Consider the following 19,356-nt stretch of genomic DNA (forward strand, 5'->3'; position numbering starts at 1 on the left):
AAGTGTATACAATAACGATAATCATACATAGATGCGCCTTTGTGCTGGTTTCGGGAGGCGGCGGTCTGCCAAGTTTGGTGAAAAGGGGGACGAGTACGGGCAGCTACTTGAAAAAGAAAGCGTCGGGAATAGAACGTATAAAAGGGAACAAACGAGGGGAAAAAGGGATGGAATAAAAAGGGAAAGGAAGGCTACTTTGTGAGAAAATGAAAGAGAGAAAGAGAGAGAGAGCGAGGGAGAGAGAGAGGGAGAGTGGGAGGAGGTGGAAACATTAAGTGGGGCGCAGTGTGCTGACTGGAGGCCAGCCTGCTCATTTTTCATGGGACAGATGAGCCACTGTGTCCTGTTGTGTTGTGTTGTTGTCTGCAGCTCAGCCGCTGACTGCATCACACATGTACAGCACAGATCAGCTCTCTGCGGGACGCCGTGTGTGCGTGTGTGTGTGAGTGTATGCCCCTGTGTGTGTGTGTCGTCGTGGACGTTTGCCAGCGCGTATGAATTCAGCGCACGCACACTTGCGTAAGCTCGACCGGACTTTGATGCGAGTGTGTTTGGAACTGGTTTTGAGCCTATGTACTTATGGGCGTGTACGGTATGTTTGAGTGTAATGTATACAGGTGTGCAAGTCAAGCTTGTACCCGTGTGTGTGTGTCTGTGTGTGTGTGTGTGAGCTGACAAAATGGTGAATGAATCCCAACAATCATTAGCTGTAAAAAAATAAAACGGATTCAAAAAAATGATATTTAAAAGGTGGATAAACTGTATTCCACTAATTAAAAGGTGAGGCGGTTGAATATAGACAGGTTAACCCTCATCTCCATCTTTAGTTTGTGGCTCCGTGTCCCTTTGTGCTTGCCAGGTTCTTCCTCCTCGTCTCCCGGGCCGGTGTGGCTAATGATCCGTCAGGCCATTCAGTCCCTTGTTCAAGGCCCACTCGCCACTGAATTGCGCTCCCTCCCCGTCCACACTGTTTGGTGACCTCAATGAGGAGCCTGTTGTCCTCTGCGCTCGGCTAAAACGCTCTTCTCTTTTCACCGGCGTGAGAGTTTACGGAGGAGAAGGCACAGAAACCTCGGGCGGAGAGAAAGGAGGGCCCGCTCTTCATCGGAATTAGTATGCAGCACTCAGAGACGGACGCACGGACGCACACGCGCACACACACACTGAAATGGAGACAGTCATATGCATGCTCATGTAGAGGGATGCACACGCATACTGAGAGATACAAGTGAGCCTGGGCCTCGCACACACACAGACATACACACATAGACAGACACACACACACACAGACACACACTCTATGGCTTCTCATTGTTCTTGTCTGGGCTGGGATCCCACTTGATTCCATAAGTTTCAAAACCTTGACAGTCCTACTGTGTGTGTGTGTGAGTGTGTGTGTGTGTGTGTGTGTGTGTGTGTGTGTGTGTGTGTGTGTGTGTGTGTGTGTGTGTGCACTGTCCCCTCCTGCTCTATTGAACAAGTCTGCGGTGTCTGTCTTGGAGAAAAGAAGGCATAATGTCATTGTTCTCACAGACGTTTCAACTTTGCCCCTCTCACTTTCTCTCTCTTTCGTCCAAGTGTGTGTGTGTGTGTGTGTGTGTGTGTGTGATGAAACCCATCTTACCGTACCTGCATTCCCCGTCAGAAGGCAGAAGTCATTTGATAGGGTAACTATCCGGATTACTAGGTTCTCTTTTAAGGCAATAAGAAATACTTGCCTTGTTCCAATTATGAGATAATCATTACAGTGTCACAAAGTGTACAGGCACCATTGGAGGAGCACAGCCGCGGTTTGTCAGGAGGCAATATAACACTATCTAGTCCTGGCAACACACAAATAATAAAGCCAGCACTCACCCGTACCCGCTTATCTAACTCCACAATGTCAAATGAAAATTTAAGTCGAGCAAGTCTCACTTCTGCTGGCTGAGAGGCTACAGTCAACGTATCAAGTATCAACCGTATCTACGAAACAATGGCGGCGGCGTCCCATTTGGTCTTCCTGTCACCCTCGCCATCAATATTGCTCTTCTTTCGGCCAGGTCAGTCGCCAGCCCTTCGCCGAATGCCGCGCACGAGGCCGGTGGGGGGTTGGGGGGCTGAGATGGCAGGATTTGTTTGTGCGCCTGGGTGGGGGTGTGTGGGGTTGGCGGCAGGGGGCATTGCCAGTTGGCAGGCTGGCACACAATGGCTGGCACGATAAGATCCTCCCTCTTCTGCGGGCAGATTTCCTCGCCCGTATCTTTTGTTTGCCTTGTTTGGGTTGCAGCTCATCCTGATAAAGGCCACTTTGTTTAGACAACAAAGCGTGAGGCAGAGCGAAAGAGCAAGAGAAGCGAGAGATAGAGAGACAAAGAGAGAGAGAGAGATAGAGAGGGAGAGAGAGGGAGAGAGAGAGAAGGCAGGAACGGGGATGATGCAAACATCAAAAGGAAAGCAAAAGGATAGTCTAAGAAAAGGAGGTTGGAGAAATACTGTAATTTGGAAAAGATGCCTTGTGCACTTTTCACCGGATAAGATGATATTGTCACAGATACAGTGCCTAGCAGAGGTACGCACAGGGGGGTATGAAAAGATACAATAGAGGACGGATAGTGTTGCAAGCAGAGAGACAGCGATAGACAGATAGCGAGGAGAAGAAAGAGAGAGATTTGGAGAAGAGAGCAGGTTCTGCCGGCAGTTGGAAGGCAGCCCGTGTAGCGTGAGGTCATCGCCAAAGCTGTGAATGATAGAAACCAGGAGCAGAGGAGGACACGGGACAAAGTGTGCACGCACACACACACACACACATACACGGACACACACATTTACATGCCGACACACGGTCATTTACGCATACAGTCAAGACTTGCGTTAGCCATTGGCGTACGCACACACACATACATACAAACACACACACGCACATACTTCAGCCGTACAGTTCCAAGGAAGGAAGGAACAAGGCAAGAAAAGGAGGAGGACAGCGAGCAGAAAGTCTGCTCAGGCCACATCAAATATTTACTCAGGAGCAGCTGTATTGTCGAAACATTACGCATCGGAGCTGCTCCGTAATTAGGTCGATATTTTTCTACACCCCCCCCCCCCCTCTCTCGCTCGCTCCCTCTCTATCTCTACTTTTCTGGCAGTCCACCCTCTCCACCTCTCCTCCTCCACCACTCCCCTCCCCTCCCCTCCCCTCGCCTCCCCGGGCTGCTGAAATGCGTCTTGGCTCGGGACCCATGCCTCTGGCAGCCAGAGTGCTATACATGTGCACAGAACCCCGCTCGGCATAAAATGGCTGCCAGACAGGCTTCTCCTCCTGAAATGTCGACAGCGGTATGCATCTGCAGAGTGCACGTGTTGCGCGTGCGCACTGTTTTTAGTGGAGGATATCTGTACGTGTCTGCAAGTGTTTGCGGGCTAAGACCGTACGCCGCCACTATAAAAAAAAAAGAAAGTTTCCCAAACTATGTGGCTAATTTAATCCACACTGTGTGTGAGTGTCTGTGCATGTGTGTTCCGTAATTTAGTGGGAACACAACTGGGTATCATGCCAAAAAATGAGAGGGTGCGTTCGGGAGTGTGTGCGAGTGTTTTAGTGATTATAAACTCCAGGCGAGCAGCACACATGGGCGTGGAGAAACCTCACAAGCTCTGAAAAAAGTTCCTTTGCAGCCAGATTTCTGTTGCTATTACCCCTAATTACCCTAATCGTTGCAGTGGTATGATAAGTATCCCACCGGACAAGAAGGTGTAAGAACTCGTGGACACATCCAAAATACCCACAAGCCCCCTCTGCTACTTTTCCCCTTGCTTTTTTTTGCTGAGTAACAGCAGATAATGTGATTCATACGTGGTACTTTTTTTTCACTTCCCTCATGGACCGGTTTGTTTGTTTAAACAAGTGGCAGGGACGGAGGGTGCCAAGAAATGTTGTTTTTGGAAAAGGGCCGTGTGTGCATGTACATGTGTGTTTATGTGTGTGTGTGTGTGTGTGTGTGTGGTGTCTGGCCCTATGATCGAGCCCTGCCAAGCTCCCAGGGCAAAGCCCAGCCTCCTCAACCGCAACTGTTTATTTACAGGTTACACTGCTGTTTATTTGAAGACTCTGGGATTGGTCGGGCTTCTGTACAGGACACCTCTCAGAATCCGACACCCTGATCTGCACAGCCCAATTATTTTTCTCAACAACTCTCCTAAATACATTTTCTTATTTATTCCAAGCCTGAATTTATCATTGAAGCTTTATTTTGATACCTGTTGTTGTGTCTGACCGGCCACACCGTTACACTAAACCTTCAGTAATCAGCAACCTGACAAACATGCCAGCATGAGTCTCAGGATAATAATCACCCTGGATGATAGAAGAAGGAGCAAGAGGTTCTTTAGGGGTCAGAGGTAGAATGTAATGCAATAGGGGAGGTGTTTCCAGCACCGGTGAAGACCTGGCAGATGCGCCATATGCTTGCATCCCACCTTGAGTCATCCAGGTGGTCTCTCCTGGTGCTGCGGTGGGGGCCTCATGCTGGAAGATGCTGCCAGGGATCTCTAATTGCCACGGCCATCTGCTCTTTTTGTCATGGTTGCCTGTTCAGATCTCCGAAAAAAACCCTCACACAAAACGCAAAAACCTGATCTGATCTAAACGTGTCAGCGCTCCTTTTCCCATTTCCACCAGCTTCCATCTTCCTCGGCGGATTCCTCCTCTCCACCCCCTCCTGCTCTTCTCCCTTTCCATGCCTCTCTTGCCTCTCTTTCACTGCGCCCCCTGCCAATTCTCTCTCTCTCTCTCAGCAGTTCTCTGGAAGAGAGTGTGGAGTTGGCAGTTGTAACTAGACTGATGGATGACTCTGAAAGTGGCATGGGGGTGGGAGAAGACATACTGTAGAGGCAAGGCCACCGAGCTCCCCGCAATCACTTTATGGACATGTGCGGTGCTGCCAGACCCACACAAACCTCTGTTCACCCACAAAAGCGGCTTAACACAATGTCCGTATGTGTGTGTCGGGCAGTTAAAGGAGCTCGCGCTCTATTGGTGGAAGAGCAGTGGGAACTTTTCTGTTTTGCTGAAGCCAGACAATGACATGCACATGTTGTTTGCAAGTGTACAACCCGCAACATAATACTGATTTAAATATTAATATCGTCAAACTGCTCTGGTTGCAATGTTAGACGAGATCACTACTGAAGGTGCAGCGGTCTAGAGACGGTATAGAGGCGTGCGGAGAGGTGGAACACCTATTTTTAATTTAAAACACGATTACAAAAGATCTCTGAAATCTGCTGGGTCATCTGGAGAGAGAGCTCAAGTCGTGATTTTGTTTTTATGTTTCAGAAAGCAGAACACAGGCCTATATAGTGCCATCATAAATTGTACATTTTCAGGGCTACGCATACTGAAAAGGGGGATTTTTTTTCTGCTTAACGTATGGTCCTGTTCCCTCCCTACTTTGTCATTGTTGAGCTACGGCCAAGAACATTCCGTTTTTGCAGTGCTGTTTAATAGTCAAATTTAGGAGGGGGAACAAGAGAGGGAGAAGGAGAGAGAGAGAGAGAGAGAGAGAGAGAGAGAGCGTGAGGGAGAGAGAAAGCGAGGGAGCAAAGGAGAAAGGATAAATCTTTCAACTTTTTTTTCCCGTCTTTCTCTTCCCCTCTTTCCCTCTCTCCTTTTTGCCGTTGCCTCTGTAACACAGCTCATGGGAGCTGCGGCAGGAAAAGGGGTGTTGTTGCGAGGCGAGGGTATCTGAGTTCACTGTCTCCCGCTTCTTGTCTGTGTTTAAGGCTCAGATGATAATCTCACATGTTTGTCACTGGGAAAAAAAAAGCGGGGCTGGAGCCTGTGTAAAACATTACAGGGGTCCGGTCAGAGCTGCACTTTAGCGCCGCTCCCCTCGTCTGCTCCATGTATGGCTGCAGGGCCCTGTCAAGTTGAGTGGTGTACACAGATTCTCTCCTTTTTTTTCGTACCACGCACACAAAAACACACTCTCTCAGCCATAGGGGGGCCCATTGTTACAGCTAGAGGGGTTCCCGTGTAGTTTGTAAGAATCAAGGGATGATTTATACCATCAATGTAGATGTTTCACAACTTCTGGTGCCGTGTGATGTCAAAGGGAAAGACCCCAGTTCCTGTCAGTGCTCACCCAGGGCAGGAAGTGCTGCGAAACGATAGATTCTCTCCCCGGAGAGGCTCTGAAGTAAAAGACGTCAGTCAGGGCCACCTCATACCAAAGCCTGCACACCGTAGCCAGTGGAAAGAATTCCACTCATGTTTCCTTGTGTTTCCCCGCCTCTCCTGTCCTCCCTCAACTTTTGTTCCATGCTCGTACCTTGCACAGCAGGACAGACGATATACCCCCCCCCTCCCCCTACACACACACATACACGCACACTCCCCCGTCCCCTTTGAAAAAATTACACAGGTCTGCCGCTAGAACTTGTAGTTGCTTGAAAACCTTGCCTAACTCGTAGTGTTGTAGTTTAGTGAATGTAGTTGAATGCGCAGCAGTTTGCTCTCCTGTACTGGTAGATTACAGGGATTGAAGCACTCAGGCATGACATCTGTATCCTGTAATGGGCTCTGAGTTGTGGAGACATCCCTACCTTATATCATCTGTGAACTTGGTTAGTTTGTGGTTTGGCAAAGGTGTAAGGAAAAAAAACTACGACCTTGAGCCAAAGAAGCACATTTGCATAGTTGCACGGCACAAAGGCTAGATAGGTGAAATGAAGACAAACTGAAACTGTTGTACACGTGTCATTGCCAAGTTAGAGCTGAAATGCAAGGATAAATAGATGAAGATCGAGATGAGATTTTAAGCCAGTCACAAGACTGAATAGGCTGGAAATCAAGGACGACAAGAAAACAGTTTTTCAGTGAGTAAATACATCATACATCATTGTCCTCAATACTTATCCAACCCCTTTCTCTCCACCCCTCTCTCCCTCTCTCTCTCTCTCTCTCCCTCCCTCTCTCTCTGTGTGTGTGTTTGCAGACTCGCAGCAGTCAGGAAGTCCCAGTAACAATGAGCCAGGCAAGAACCCTCTTCCAGGTATGTACAGTACCAATCATCCACCCCTCCTGTCATCGCCCTATTGTTCCTCTACGGCTCTGTGCGGTGCTGCAGCTTCTGTACACTGTATCCTCCCTAAGCCAAATAGTGTTGATCTGCCGTGAACTCTTTGACTTACTGCACTGCCTGTGCCTTTAAACAGTCCGAACGATCAAAGCACATGTGTGCGTATCTGAAGCACAACGTGGAACAAAATGAACATAGACACAAATATGATGGCATAAATTGATATTGCTGTAATCTCAATAACAAACCATAGACCAGTTTACTCAAGCATACAAATCAGATTACAGCTGGCATAGGCATTTCCTCAGCTGGCGTACTTCCTCTTGCAAAGCCATTAGGTAACAACTCGTAAATTTGGCAAAGTACAGAATGGTATCACCTCCATCCATGTACAAGTGTTACTCAGAGAATCACAGTACACCGTGTATGTAAACATGCTGCTTGTTGCACAGGCTGTACTCATCTGTCTTGAGTTTTTCATATCATAAATTAAAAAGGACGATCAGGCTCTGGAGTGCTGAATCTACAGCAGATTGCACCTTTGGCTGGTATCTGATGGTGTCAAGGTGATCCAGCAATGCGCTGTAGAGACTGTGAGAATATCCTTTGACAGCCCTGTTGTTCCCCTGGACTGACCTGCGCTGTGTCGTCACTCTGTTGGAATGAAAATAGTTTGAGAAATGTAATTAGTTTTCTACCTCAAGAGCAGGTTCTGCTGATATCAGTGCCAAGGAAAACATAGGAGTGAGCCAATGAGTCAGGCCCGGGAGGCCCTCAGCGGTGGCACAGTTCCCCCCGCAAAAGCCGTTGGCTCACTGGAAGCATTAGGCTCTGTAGGTGCCAATCCAGCCACCCGCCTATCTTTCTGGCACGGTGTGAGTGCCCTTGGCATGGCATCAAAGCCATGCCAGAGTCATTTGGGTGTCACTAACTTGTCTGGCTGTTTAACTTGACTGACGGCCTGTGATTGGGGGCAGCTCAGCCCTGGGCCGGTCATTTTGTAATTCATACTGAATGTGCTAAAGACTTCAATACCAAAGTAACTATCCATCTTAACGAATCATCTAGTCTCATATTGAGAAAATACAGTGACTGATCTAATCTTGAATTACACAGATTGCTCCACCAAAACAAAGGTCCTAAAACCAGGGTGGAACCATCTCCTGGTTGGTGCGGTCTGTTTGAACCTTTTATGGCACCATGAACTTAAGAACCTAACTCGGAAATATAGTTTCTTTCCGTGGAGTGTTGGGGTGGAAGAAAAAAATGAATTCTTGTGATAAATTATTCCTGAATTGTCTCTTTTAGTTTTTACATTTAGTTCCTAGCAGCTAACTAGCTTGTGCATTTAGGGAGAAGTCATGCTAAGCTAAGCCTAGCACCAACAAACCAGCCAACAAGTGCTCACTGGCAGTGTGTAGACTTGACTTTGCTTAAGAAAAGAAAACACAAATCACATCATATCAGAATATGGAATCAGAATATTTATATCCTATCACCAATTTGATTAGTGCAGTTCAATCGTTGTAATATTGTATCAAGAAATCTCTGGCAATTCCCACCCCGAGTGGAGCCTATGCCTCATAAAACAGTGTCAATATTGGCAGTTGAGTATTTGAACAGATAGGCAGTGCATAGATTATCAATCAACCATCATCAAATGTCAACTGTTGCCAACAAAGACATGACTGATACCACAAATATTAAAATATTCTGGTGGTATTAAGAGTCGTTTTAAGTTTCCACAAACATACCAAGGATTTTTTTACTTTGCTGTGTACAAATCCTCAATGTATTTAAAAAGTATTTTGAAAAACCCAGTGCCTGCTAAGTCACCAGAGAGTAGCCACCTACATGGAGAAGGAACCCAAATGGTTCCAGGTTCATAGGTGTGAAAGTAAAGTACGAATTAGCAGAGATAAAAGTGCTTGTAGAGAAGAGAACATACTGTAACTCAAGATAAAAGTTCATTTCACATTCATAATGATCACATACTGCACGTCTGTGCATGAATGTCTGTTTGTCTCTTTGTCTACAGTCTACTTGGAAGACAGTTTCATCAAATCAGGAGTCTTCAGTGTTACTGAATTGGTGCGAGTCTCCAGAAGTGAGTAACTCTCTTGTGTGTTATTATATTTTGTACCTTTCCTCATATTTGCTCAAATACTCAACATTTCCCTTTCGCAGTTTCTAAGAACACATCCTTACTGAGATGTAGAGCCCATGAATCCGTCCTATATTTGTACCTACTGTAAATCCTGTTAGGCCAGTTTGCTTTACAAAAAGAGAACACTCAACTGTACACCCATCTGTGCAAGCTTTTGTATAGACATGCCTGCCCTCCAGGGAGCCGTTGACGGTTGTTCCTCCACAAATTCCTGTCCTCTGATAGGTGCTGACATCCTGAGGCACCGTTTACCTGTACTTTCTCTAAACTGATGTCGTAGCTCAAGACTTGTCAGGGGCATCCAGATAATCCCTTCACCCCATTCAACCTGTGTTTTTACAACCAAAAAAACATGCTCTCTCTTGAATGTGATATGTTGGAGTATGTACCAGTTAACATAGTAAGATTCTGCACGTTCCTATCAGTGCTGATCAGAGCTGCAGTGATAAGATAAACCGGGTCCAATTAAAGTCCAAGACCAAATCAATCTGTGTGAAGATGAGGTTCAGAAGGTTAGAAACAGGGCCAAGTCTGAGATCAGAACATATCAAGGCCTGGGCAAGAAACACCACAGACAGTCAGTGTGTGTTTTGAGCAAAACAGTAGAAATATCTGTGTTTTACAGTTAGAAAAAGAAACCAAAAACCAGAAAAACACTTTTTTAAATGAAAAAGTCTGTAGATCTTTTTGCAAAGGCACTTTAGGACTCTAATGGACTGGGAACAACAAAAAGTTGTTAATTCTGACCTCGTGTCTCTTTAGCCAAAGTTTTCCGATGTAAGATCATGGACTTGGTTGCCTGGATCATCTCATATGTGTTCCTTTCTGAAGGGCAGTGTGTATTCATGCCACGTGAATCCAGCTGAACATTCTTTAAAAGAGTTTGTTTTTTGTTTAGCTTTTAATTTGCCCCCTAACCAGATGGTTGCCGCGCTGCCGTGTTTGCTCTCATGTGGCCAAGCTTGGTTTCAGTAAAAGCCGACTGGAGTCAAAGTGGAATTTTAAAAAGGTCGACGGACGCACAGGAATTGTCACTCACTCAGCCGGACACTCCCTGGGAAGATATCTAAGCAGCCGCTTGTCCGTCAGCGCATTTCTCTCCCGACTCTCTGGGCTGTTGAGACATTCTTTGAAGTCCATCAAAGGGAGATTTGGAGTTCAAGGCTGACTTGCCATTCAGCCTTTCCACGAGGACGCTCATTAACGAAACAGGAGCCTCAGCGAGACGTGTAAAAACATTTTGCCAACATAAAATGTGTGTATGCAAAGGGACATGAAAGTGTCCATCTAAATTTCTAAAGAGGCAGTGCATTCTCTATAGTATTCTATAGTAAAACTCCTGGAAGAATCACTGTGAGGCAAAATGAATTGTATTTTGCACCATCATTGTTTCATTCACAGTGTTTTCCAACTTAGCAGTCAAAGCCACATTAAATGAGATGATTGGCAGTGCGGCCAAGTGGCATCACAAATAATGAGCCTTGCCAAGAAGAGAGAAAGACAGAGAAACCAGAAGAGAGCGATGGTCGGGGGTATCCTCAGTCCTGAATGAGGAAAGACAAACAATGCTCTTGTATTCAGCGTCCTCGGGCCGGATGCATTCCTCCACAGACAGCTTGGTATGGTAGCAGCGGGTAGTGGCTTTGCCAGGGCTACAGTGGGCTGCCAGGGCGGAGGCTGGCGGAGGGACCGTGCCAGTGGTGAACCTCAGACCACAACAGACGGCGCCACACACTCCATCCTCTCATCGAGTCCAAACCAGCCAACCGCTCGAGCTGCCTCACGGGCCACACACTGCAGAGAGAGAGAGAGAGAGAGGGAGAGAGAGAGAGAGAGAGTTATAATGGGTGGTGAACTTCTTTTGTTCTGTAAACATTGGCCCATCCTCCCTTGAAACAATATCCCTCGCTTTAACCACAGTGAGAAAAACTACACCTTGGCCACTATAAATCACTCAGAGAGAAAAGTGAAGGAGAATACTGATGGTTGTTGATTCAGTATACCCTGATTTCCCCAGGATGCGGAGCTCATGTATATTTTGATACTTCAGAAGGGTTCTAAAGGGCACTTTTGAAAAGACGAAACTCAAGGTTCTACATTCATGTTGGTTTGCTTATGTATTTTTACATATTTATAGTACTGAGAGGAGAATGGGGCAGGTCATACCACGTTAAAACACTTCACCTGCGCTTCAGCAGTTTGACAATGCTTTACAATTATAATCAGGTCTGCATCCAAGGAAGTGAATATATATGGGAAACGTTTTGATTTGCAGTGATGACACTGTACCCTGCTGTACCCTTTGGTTTTGCTTACAAAGATTTCACAGGATTTGAGGGCACCGGGTGGAGTGTTTCAAACATCTCGTATTGTAATAAGGACATGTGCTGCAGAGAGCATCATGGGTAGAGCTGAAATAAACATGTCGCGTATTGACATTCTGGTTATTTATTCAAGGAAATTAAGAGTAGATAAGTGGTGCTGTCAAATATACGTAGATAAAGACAACACAGTGTTCAAACTGATAAAACTGTGAATCTCTCTGTCGTCCTCAGTGCCCATTACTCATGGTGCGGCGGTAAACTTCTCCATGGCTGACATGCCCAGCCAGCCCTACTATCAAGACCTGCACTCGAGCGTGGGGCTGCATCGCTCCCTCTCCTCTCCTCCTGGCAGGTCAGTGAATGTCACACCTCCGTCTTACACATCAGACCACACCTTTACACTACCAACAGTAACAAACACCACCACCTCTTGTTGTTTCTGAGCTGTAATCTAATGTATCACCACAGCAAAAGGCCCAAGACCGTCAACATGGAAGAGAACATGGACACCAGTCCCACGGGACCTGACTTCTATTCCACACCCAGCTCTCCAGCTAGCGGTCGGGCAAACTGGCACGACAGAGACGGAGGTGATTCTTCTCTTCTTCTTTTCCACCCTTATTTACTAAAGGACGGGTTGTTAAACGTGGATGCACTCCCTCAGTAACATCCTGCATCGCTCAGCTACTGGCACGACCTCGCATGAGACCATATTGACTTATTCGAACGGGGGAAAATAAGTATCATTCTCGATCGAATCGGCCAAACTGAGACTGGATTCTAAAATGAGTCACATACTCATTGCGATCACTCCAAAAAACTGTTCACAGCAGCTGAACCCCTCCTGAAATCTCAACCTTATAATAAACTCCAGAGCCGCCACCTGCTCTAGTGCGGATGAGGTGAAACAGGATTCAGTTTCTATATGTTCTATCAACCTGAACCTGTTGAACCCTCTCTAAACATACCATGACAGAGATAGCCGCAGGCATCGGCAGTCATACGAATGTTTAAACTCATTTGAACCGCCTCTGAATATAAAATTGTGTTCCCTCACACCTGTCCCCTACACATAGGAAAACACCAGGCTCTTTGCTCTCGCGTGTTTCGCGTCGGAACAAAATGTTCAAGTTCACATTCAGGTCTCCATGTAAGGAAATGGACACCACTGTTAAATTTGGGGTAGGTAAAGGTAGAAACTTTATTGATCCTTTCCTAACTTCCCCTAATGTGCTTTCCTTCCTATCTACCACGCCGCATACAGTATGTCATTCTGGAAAAAGTCACTTCATGTTCATGTACGAGTTGTGTCTATTCTTGTTTATCAAACTCTGCTGTGGAGTTGGACCTGCAGGGCAAATATGTCAGATTATAGCGCATCAGGAAATCAGGATATACGGTGCGTCTTGGCAGAACATAAGAGAACTTTCCCATCAGGAGAGCTCTTGTGTGATTGTGTGTTAGGCAGTTTGCTTTGTTGTACAGGACCGTTAAGAGGGCAGTTACAAAATAAAAGCTCATATAAAGGCATATTGTAGGAAGGCAGAACTATACGCACATAAGTGTATGTGTGTGTGTATGTGTGTGTTTTTTAAATAGAAATGTGTGCGTCAGTGAAACTTAGGTGTGTCAGGCAGGTGGAGCGGTGTGTGTTTGAACTTGACTTAGTTGCAGTGCAGCAGGTCTCGGTGGATCTGTCGACCTCAACAGGTGAGGAGTCCATTTGGTAGGGCAGCCTCGGGTCGTTGCAAAGCCGTCCTGTGGCTGGGAGAGAGAGAGAGAGAGAGAGAGAGAGAGAGAGAGAGAGAGAGAGAGAGAGAGAGAGAGGAACAAAAAGAGAAAGCCTGTGTTAGTTTGTGCGTGTCAGAGGGAGAGCTCCTCACGGGACAGCTTGCATGTCTCATTACGTTGTCTCCTGGTGCAGAGCAGAGCCCATTGCCCTTTTAATTAAGGCCTCACTGTCCCGTGTTTCCGGATCATTCTCTCTCCCTCCGCTGACTTCTTTCCACACTCTGCCGCTCACACACCCACTCCTCCTGCCTGTGGAATTTTATTTTTCGCAGAGGTGCTCGAAAGCATTTTGCCTGACAATGACAGACAAAATGATTTAAAGTAAAATGTTCCTCTCCTCCGCCATGAACTTTCCCCCCCCTCGCTTTTCTCGTTACTCTGCTGGAATATTTCTATTTTATGATAACAGTAGGAAGTAGGAGGAGTAGGACCTGGCAGACAGAGACACATGAGAGACGGCACTGGTGGGATTCCACCACAGGCCAATGTGGGTATGTGAGATTTCAGAGGCGGCGGCCCCCCTAGCCCCCCCCCCACCCACCCACCGCACTGTCCCTGTGCATAAGGCCAGGGAGTATTGCTCTGGGTAAACGTAGACACTTGGGGCGTAGAGAAAGGGAAAGCAGTGGGTAGGAAACTCTCCAACGACAGCCATTATTCTGTCAGGAGAGAATAAATGAGAAGTGGGGCGATATTAAACCCATATGAGGCGTCCCAAGTGCCAAGCGGTCATTTCTTGCACATGGTTGTCATTCGACAAAACCTCACTATGTGGAAGAAATCATTTCTGTCTTGTACTTTGCCCTGGAAAAGTACTGGGCACGATAATAACACGACTGGTTCTTAACATGTATTATATCCTCTGCATGTTTGATGTAGTTTTGTCTACAAAACATTTACTAATTTAATACAGAAGATACCAATTAGTCAGCACATTTACACGCTTGTTAAAACTTCTATTTGACTCTTATTATAAAGCATTAATAATAGTACAAGGTCTTACACACAAATTCATAATTGACAATTTAGACTTTTTTATTTACGCTATTAAAGCGCTTAATTAATTGTCCAGAGTAATTTCCTGAGTGGATCGAGTCTATTCCCTAAAGGATTTTAATTAGCAAAGGAGGGGAAAAGCTGAATACCTCCACCGCGCCACATTTATAAATTATTTTTATACTGTAACTAGTTAATGATGCAGTGACATCAATCTTCTCATAGGCATTTTCTCCATCTGACACAAAAAGGGAAGCACTTAAAGCCCGTATCAGAGGGAAAATCGCCCCAAATCCCATCCACCCCTCGCTCTTTTCTCTTGAGTCATTTTCCTCGTCACTCAGGTGGATCCTTCCGTGTTGTGGGAGAAGGGAGGCACCAGCATACACTATGGAAACGCATGAGCAACAGGGATTATATATTGCTTTTTTTTTGGCCGGGGGGGGGGGGGATTTGGATAGACGTAAGACGGAGATGGATGATGTGAAAGTCATACACACATGGAATCTCTGACAGACCACAAAAACACTTGATGAATGTTCACAGAAGAGCCACAGCCAGGCACAGGGCATTGCCTCTTGCATCTATTTGTTATCACTTTCCCTTCACACGCCGAGTCTCAGCATGGAAAATTGAAAACCGCACAACCGTGAAAGCCGAACATTACTCACAAAAAAGCAAGAATAAGCAACGGGATGGAGTTTTTGAAACAACTTTCACGAGCACATTTTTACAGCTTTTTGGAATGTTCACAGGGAATCAGAGTAGTTTGTCTGTCAAGCTGTAAGGCCAAAGTGAGCGGCAGAAGTCTCGCCACTTCGATCGCAAGTCAAGACAGGAAAATCACAAAAACTGTATAATTTCCTCAAAATACAGACACTCACACACACACAATGTTCTTTCAATTCAAACCTTTCTACTGTGTGGAAGCAGAAATGCACTTAAACATTCATAGGCGACCCAGTGATTTGAATGATGCATGTCATAATCAAACAAGTTCATTTTTGCTAAAATTTTTGGAACACAACTCCTAAAAAATGGAATTTCTGTCTCGCTCCTTTCATGAGAAATGGAGGCATCCATGGAATCTGTAAGGGAATGTTTTAATGGATTTTACCACATATTTTAGTTTTGCATAAGATTGTGGTCTCTGACATTTTATTGATGTCCCTGGATTCCATTATCTTGAATCAGTTTGCCGCTTTCATCGACTCCGATGTTTCAGAAGAAAGGGAGACCACTTCCAGATTTTCTGACCAAATGTGTGTGTGTGTGTGTGTGTGTGTTCGGTGCCAACAGACATCTCATCTCCTACAATGAAGAAGCCAGAGAAGCCACTGTTCAGCCCAACCTCCCCACAAGACTCCTCACCACGACTCAGCACTTTCCCTCAGCCCCACCACCCAGGACTAACAGGTGTAGGACACAGTGGTGAGTCACCAGGGACTTTGATGACCGACCAAAGTTCATCATCAACACACCTGACGAATAAATATAGATAGATAGATAGATATACTTTATTGATCCCAATATAGCGGCTAAATGTAGCCTCACAGATCAATAGAGAACACTTTATCTCAGTCCTAAACTTTCTCTTGACTCTTTTCCCTCCAGTTATATCAACGAGGAGCCCCCCTCCACACTCGCCGCTGCAGTTCTCAGCGTCGGCCATCTTGCCCCCGGCGCCGTCACCCTACTTCTCACACACCACCATCCGCTACCCGCCTCACCTTAACCCTGCTGATCCCCTCAAGAGCTACGTGCCGTCTTACGACCCGTCCAGCCCACAGAGCAGCCAGGTCAGTCAAATGAAAGCACGCCGGGTTTAAGTTCAGTCGACCTTGTAGGTACTGTAGCTCTTTGTTATCTTCTTCACCTTTCTTCCCCAACTGACCTCATGTGATAAAGTTATGACAGTGATTTGTAATTATTTCATTTCTGTCTCGTGGGTGTACTTGCGAGTAGTGAAATACTGTGAAATACTGTGCTTGCCTTTATTTTCTTTAAGGGGGAACCTCCTTCTGGTGTACACTCTCATATATCATTGTTTTTATTTGCAGGGAGGAAAGAGTTTAATGATTTCTTCATTAAAAAGTGGAATTTTCCCCACAATAATTCATGAAATCTAAAAATATTGATATGACAAATTTCAAAATCAACACATTAAGATATTATTTAGACCCTTTTGATCAGATTTTGACCTCTTAATGTGCTGATATGTTTTGATTTAGTGCCTGGCTGTATATCTGTCTGTACTTTATGTGAAGGGGTAATAGTGGTGATGGACAAACATATGATTACTGTAATCATACTAAAACGTTCACTAATTGAGATGATTTATAGTATAAAAAGCAAAATGAACCTACTCCTCATTTTGCAGGGGACCCCTCAGAGGTCCCCGCCTTGCAATTTGAGAACCACCTCCTTCCACCTCCAAAGAGGCAGGTATTTTCTCTTAGATATAGTGGTGGTGGCAAAGGTTATAGCACATCCCCAGCCTCATAACTGCGGCCATACTGGAAAAATAACTCAGGGACAACATAAAAAAGTCAGGAAAACTATTGCGATGGCATTCAGACGAAACATACAAAAGTGAATCAAGAAGTTAAAGTAAATCATGCAGCGTCTCAAGACTTTTTTACATTCGTGGGTTGCACACACTGTGGCCACTGTGCCGGGAAAAAGAGAGCAGGAAAGAAGAGAATGAGAGCAGGCGTCTCTATAGATGAGAAAGCCGGGTGACATTTATGTGAGTTTTATATCCCCGCTGTTCTCACTGTAAACAAAGGCCTCATAGAGGGCTCCATCTCCAGAACAGGGAACGGGTGACGGGGGGAGGAGGGGGACTGTTACTCTAGAGAGAAACCGCGGGGAATGATAAAGGTTGTAAATATTTGCCGTTGCCCAGGCCCGGCTCTTGTGCAGAATTAACTGGCCCTCTGCTGGGGTGCTGGGCGAGAGGAGGGGCGAGCGAGGTGGGGTTCAGTAGGGAAAGGAGCGAGAGAGAGAGAGAGAGAGAGAGAGAGAGAGAGAGAGAGAGAGAGAGAGAGAGAGCGCCGAAAGACCAGTTGGAGGAGGGTGGCGGTCGGGACCAAGGCTCAGCAAATAACACAGCGCTTATAATCCCATGGACAAGTGCCAGAATGTTTTTATGCTTGCTTTAACACAGATTATATTACACTCTAATTAAACATTCTATTCACATCAAAAGACACCCTGTGGACACAATTCTCTTCCAAAAAGGTCTGTTTGAGTTTTGAACTCGGGGCGGCCCTGAAATGAACGCCCCAGACAGTCTCCAGCCGTCTGAAAGAGTAGCTCCCACTAGCTTCCTTTATTTCCCTCGGTATATACACTCTCTCCTTCTCTCTATACTCTCTCTCTGACACACACATTCACACTGTTGTAAAGGGGTCACTCCACTGCTCTCTTTTCACGCCTGGTCCTCCTAAATTCCATTTATGACCGCCATTAAAATCATTGTTTAAAATCATGTAGGAAATCCATTGCCAGTGACTGTGATTCTATTGTCACTTGTACCCCCAACAGTTTTAGCTGTAACTGTGACAATGCAATGACTGAAATTGCAAAAGTCTTTTCTTCTGTAAGAGCATTAAGTGTAAAAGGAAGAGAGTGAGGGACCTTAACTCCTCCTACAAGGCTGCGGCTGGAAGCATGGTTTGTTTAGGTTGGCGCAAATTATACTGGGAAAGTTTGGTTTTGCCATTTTGTATCTTATTATCCAATTAGAAGTGGACAAGGCACAGCTTATGTGTCATCTCTGAAGGTTTTTTTTGGAAGCAGGCATGAGGAATTCCTCCTGAATGTTCTGCCTTAACCTTTTTGATGAATCTGTGCATTTTAGGGTCATTTCAATAATGTAGTTGCAAACCTAACAAACCTGCCTACAGTACTATTTCAGGTGGTTTAATGGAACACACCTTTAATCTAGACAGAAGATCGTATTGATGTTAATGTTATTTATTCAAAGAAATACTTCCTGTTGCCCATTTACAGCCCAACAGCAGTGGTCAGGTCGGGAAGGTCCCGGGACACTTCACCCCAGTCCTGGCACCCTCTCCGCACCACGGTGCTGTACGACCCGTCTCGCTCTCCATGCCTGACACCAAACCTATCACCACATCCACAGAAGGTCAGTGATGGTGTTTGCTTCCCGATACTGATGCTGAATATCCATCAGCCACTGTATAGCAGCTATCAAGCAACAGGAATGCTTTTTAATTATGTACCGTAGTACTTTATGGACACAGCAAAAAGGTCGTTTTCATCCCAATTCAGTATTGAGGACTTAAAATAAAATTAGTTTGAAAATAAAAGAAAGCTGCATTACATTTGATTCAGCAAAATTCATTTATTACTTAATTGATTAATAAAATTGGGCCCAAAATTGCTCCCTGTGGGACTCCAAAAGCAAAGTGTGTGACACTTTATACTATTTGTTGCTTGTGTGTGATTATTTTGAACATGCTCTGCTTCAAGTCACTGTGAATAACAACGTCTCAACTCCCAAAACATTAATTATAATGTGAACGTGTATGTGTATTTTTGTGATGTTGTCCAACCCAGGCTACTCAGCCCCTGGCACCCCAACAGCTAACCGCTTTGTGGGCCTGAGCACTAGAGATCCTGCCTTCCTCCACCAGCAACAGGTGAGATTTCCCTTTCAGTACTCATTTCACCTGCTCCTCTTTGTCCTTTTTTTTCTGTCCCAGTCTCCATGGCAAGCATTAAACGCCCTCATTAGATTAAAGAGACTCTTGATCCGATTAGAGCAGAGTTTAAATCAAAATATAGCAACTTTTCTAGTCTTTTCAGTCCTAAAAAAGTATTGCACTTCACGCAAACAATTTTTTTGTGTTTCTTCACAAACTCAATGTTCTCAAAAAAATTCAGAGCCAGATTGATCAAGAATCTAATATCTTAAGTGTGTCATAAGCTGGTTAAGGGTTTATGTACATGTGCAGTCTTTCAAATATGTGGGTTTTTAATTGTAAGCAAT

General features: G+C 45.4%; 1 protein-coding gene across 3 annotated transcripts in view; it reads left to right on the top strand.

Annotated features, from left to right (window-relative positions):
* Positions 1-19,356, top strand: part of LOC142993196 (nuclear factor 1 B-type-like) — a 63,285-nt gene that overhangs the window by 31,200 nt on the left and 12,729 nt on the right. For all 3 annotated transcript variants that reach the window (XM_076143896.1, XM_076143895.1, XM_076143897.1), the window contains exons 3-10: positions 6,975-7,031; positions 9,097-9,165; positions 11,781-11,901; positions 12,018-12,139; positions 15,636-15,767; positions 15,951-16,135; positions 18,354-18,489; positions 18,924-19,006. In XM_076143896.1, the coding sequence (XP_076000011.1) occupies positions 6,975-7,031; positions 9,097-9,165; positions 11,781-11,901; positions 12,018-12,139; positions 15,636-15,767; positions 15,951-16,135; positions 18,354-18,489; positions 18,924-19,006 (905 nt within the window). The remainder of the gene's footprint in view (positions 1-6,974; positions 7,032-9,096; positions 9,166-11,780; positions 11,902-12,017; positions 12,140-15,635; positions 15,768-15,950; positions 16,136-18,353; positions 18,490-18,923; positions 19,007-19,356) is intronic.

Source organism: Genypterus blacodes, unplaced genomic scaffold, assembly GCF_046128005.1.
Source record: "Genypterus blacodes isolate CSIRO-AG114 ecotype Tasmania unplaced genomic scaffold, CSIRO-AGI_Gbla_v1 ptg000027l_1, whole genome shotgun sequence".
Classification (NCBI taxonomy): Eukaryota; Metazoa; Chordata; class Actinopteri; order Ophidiiformes; family Ophidiidae; genus Genypterus; species Genypterus blacodes.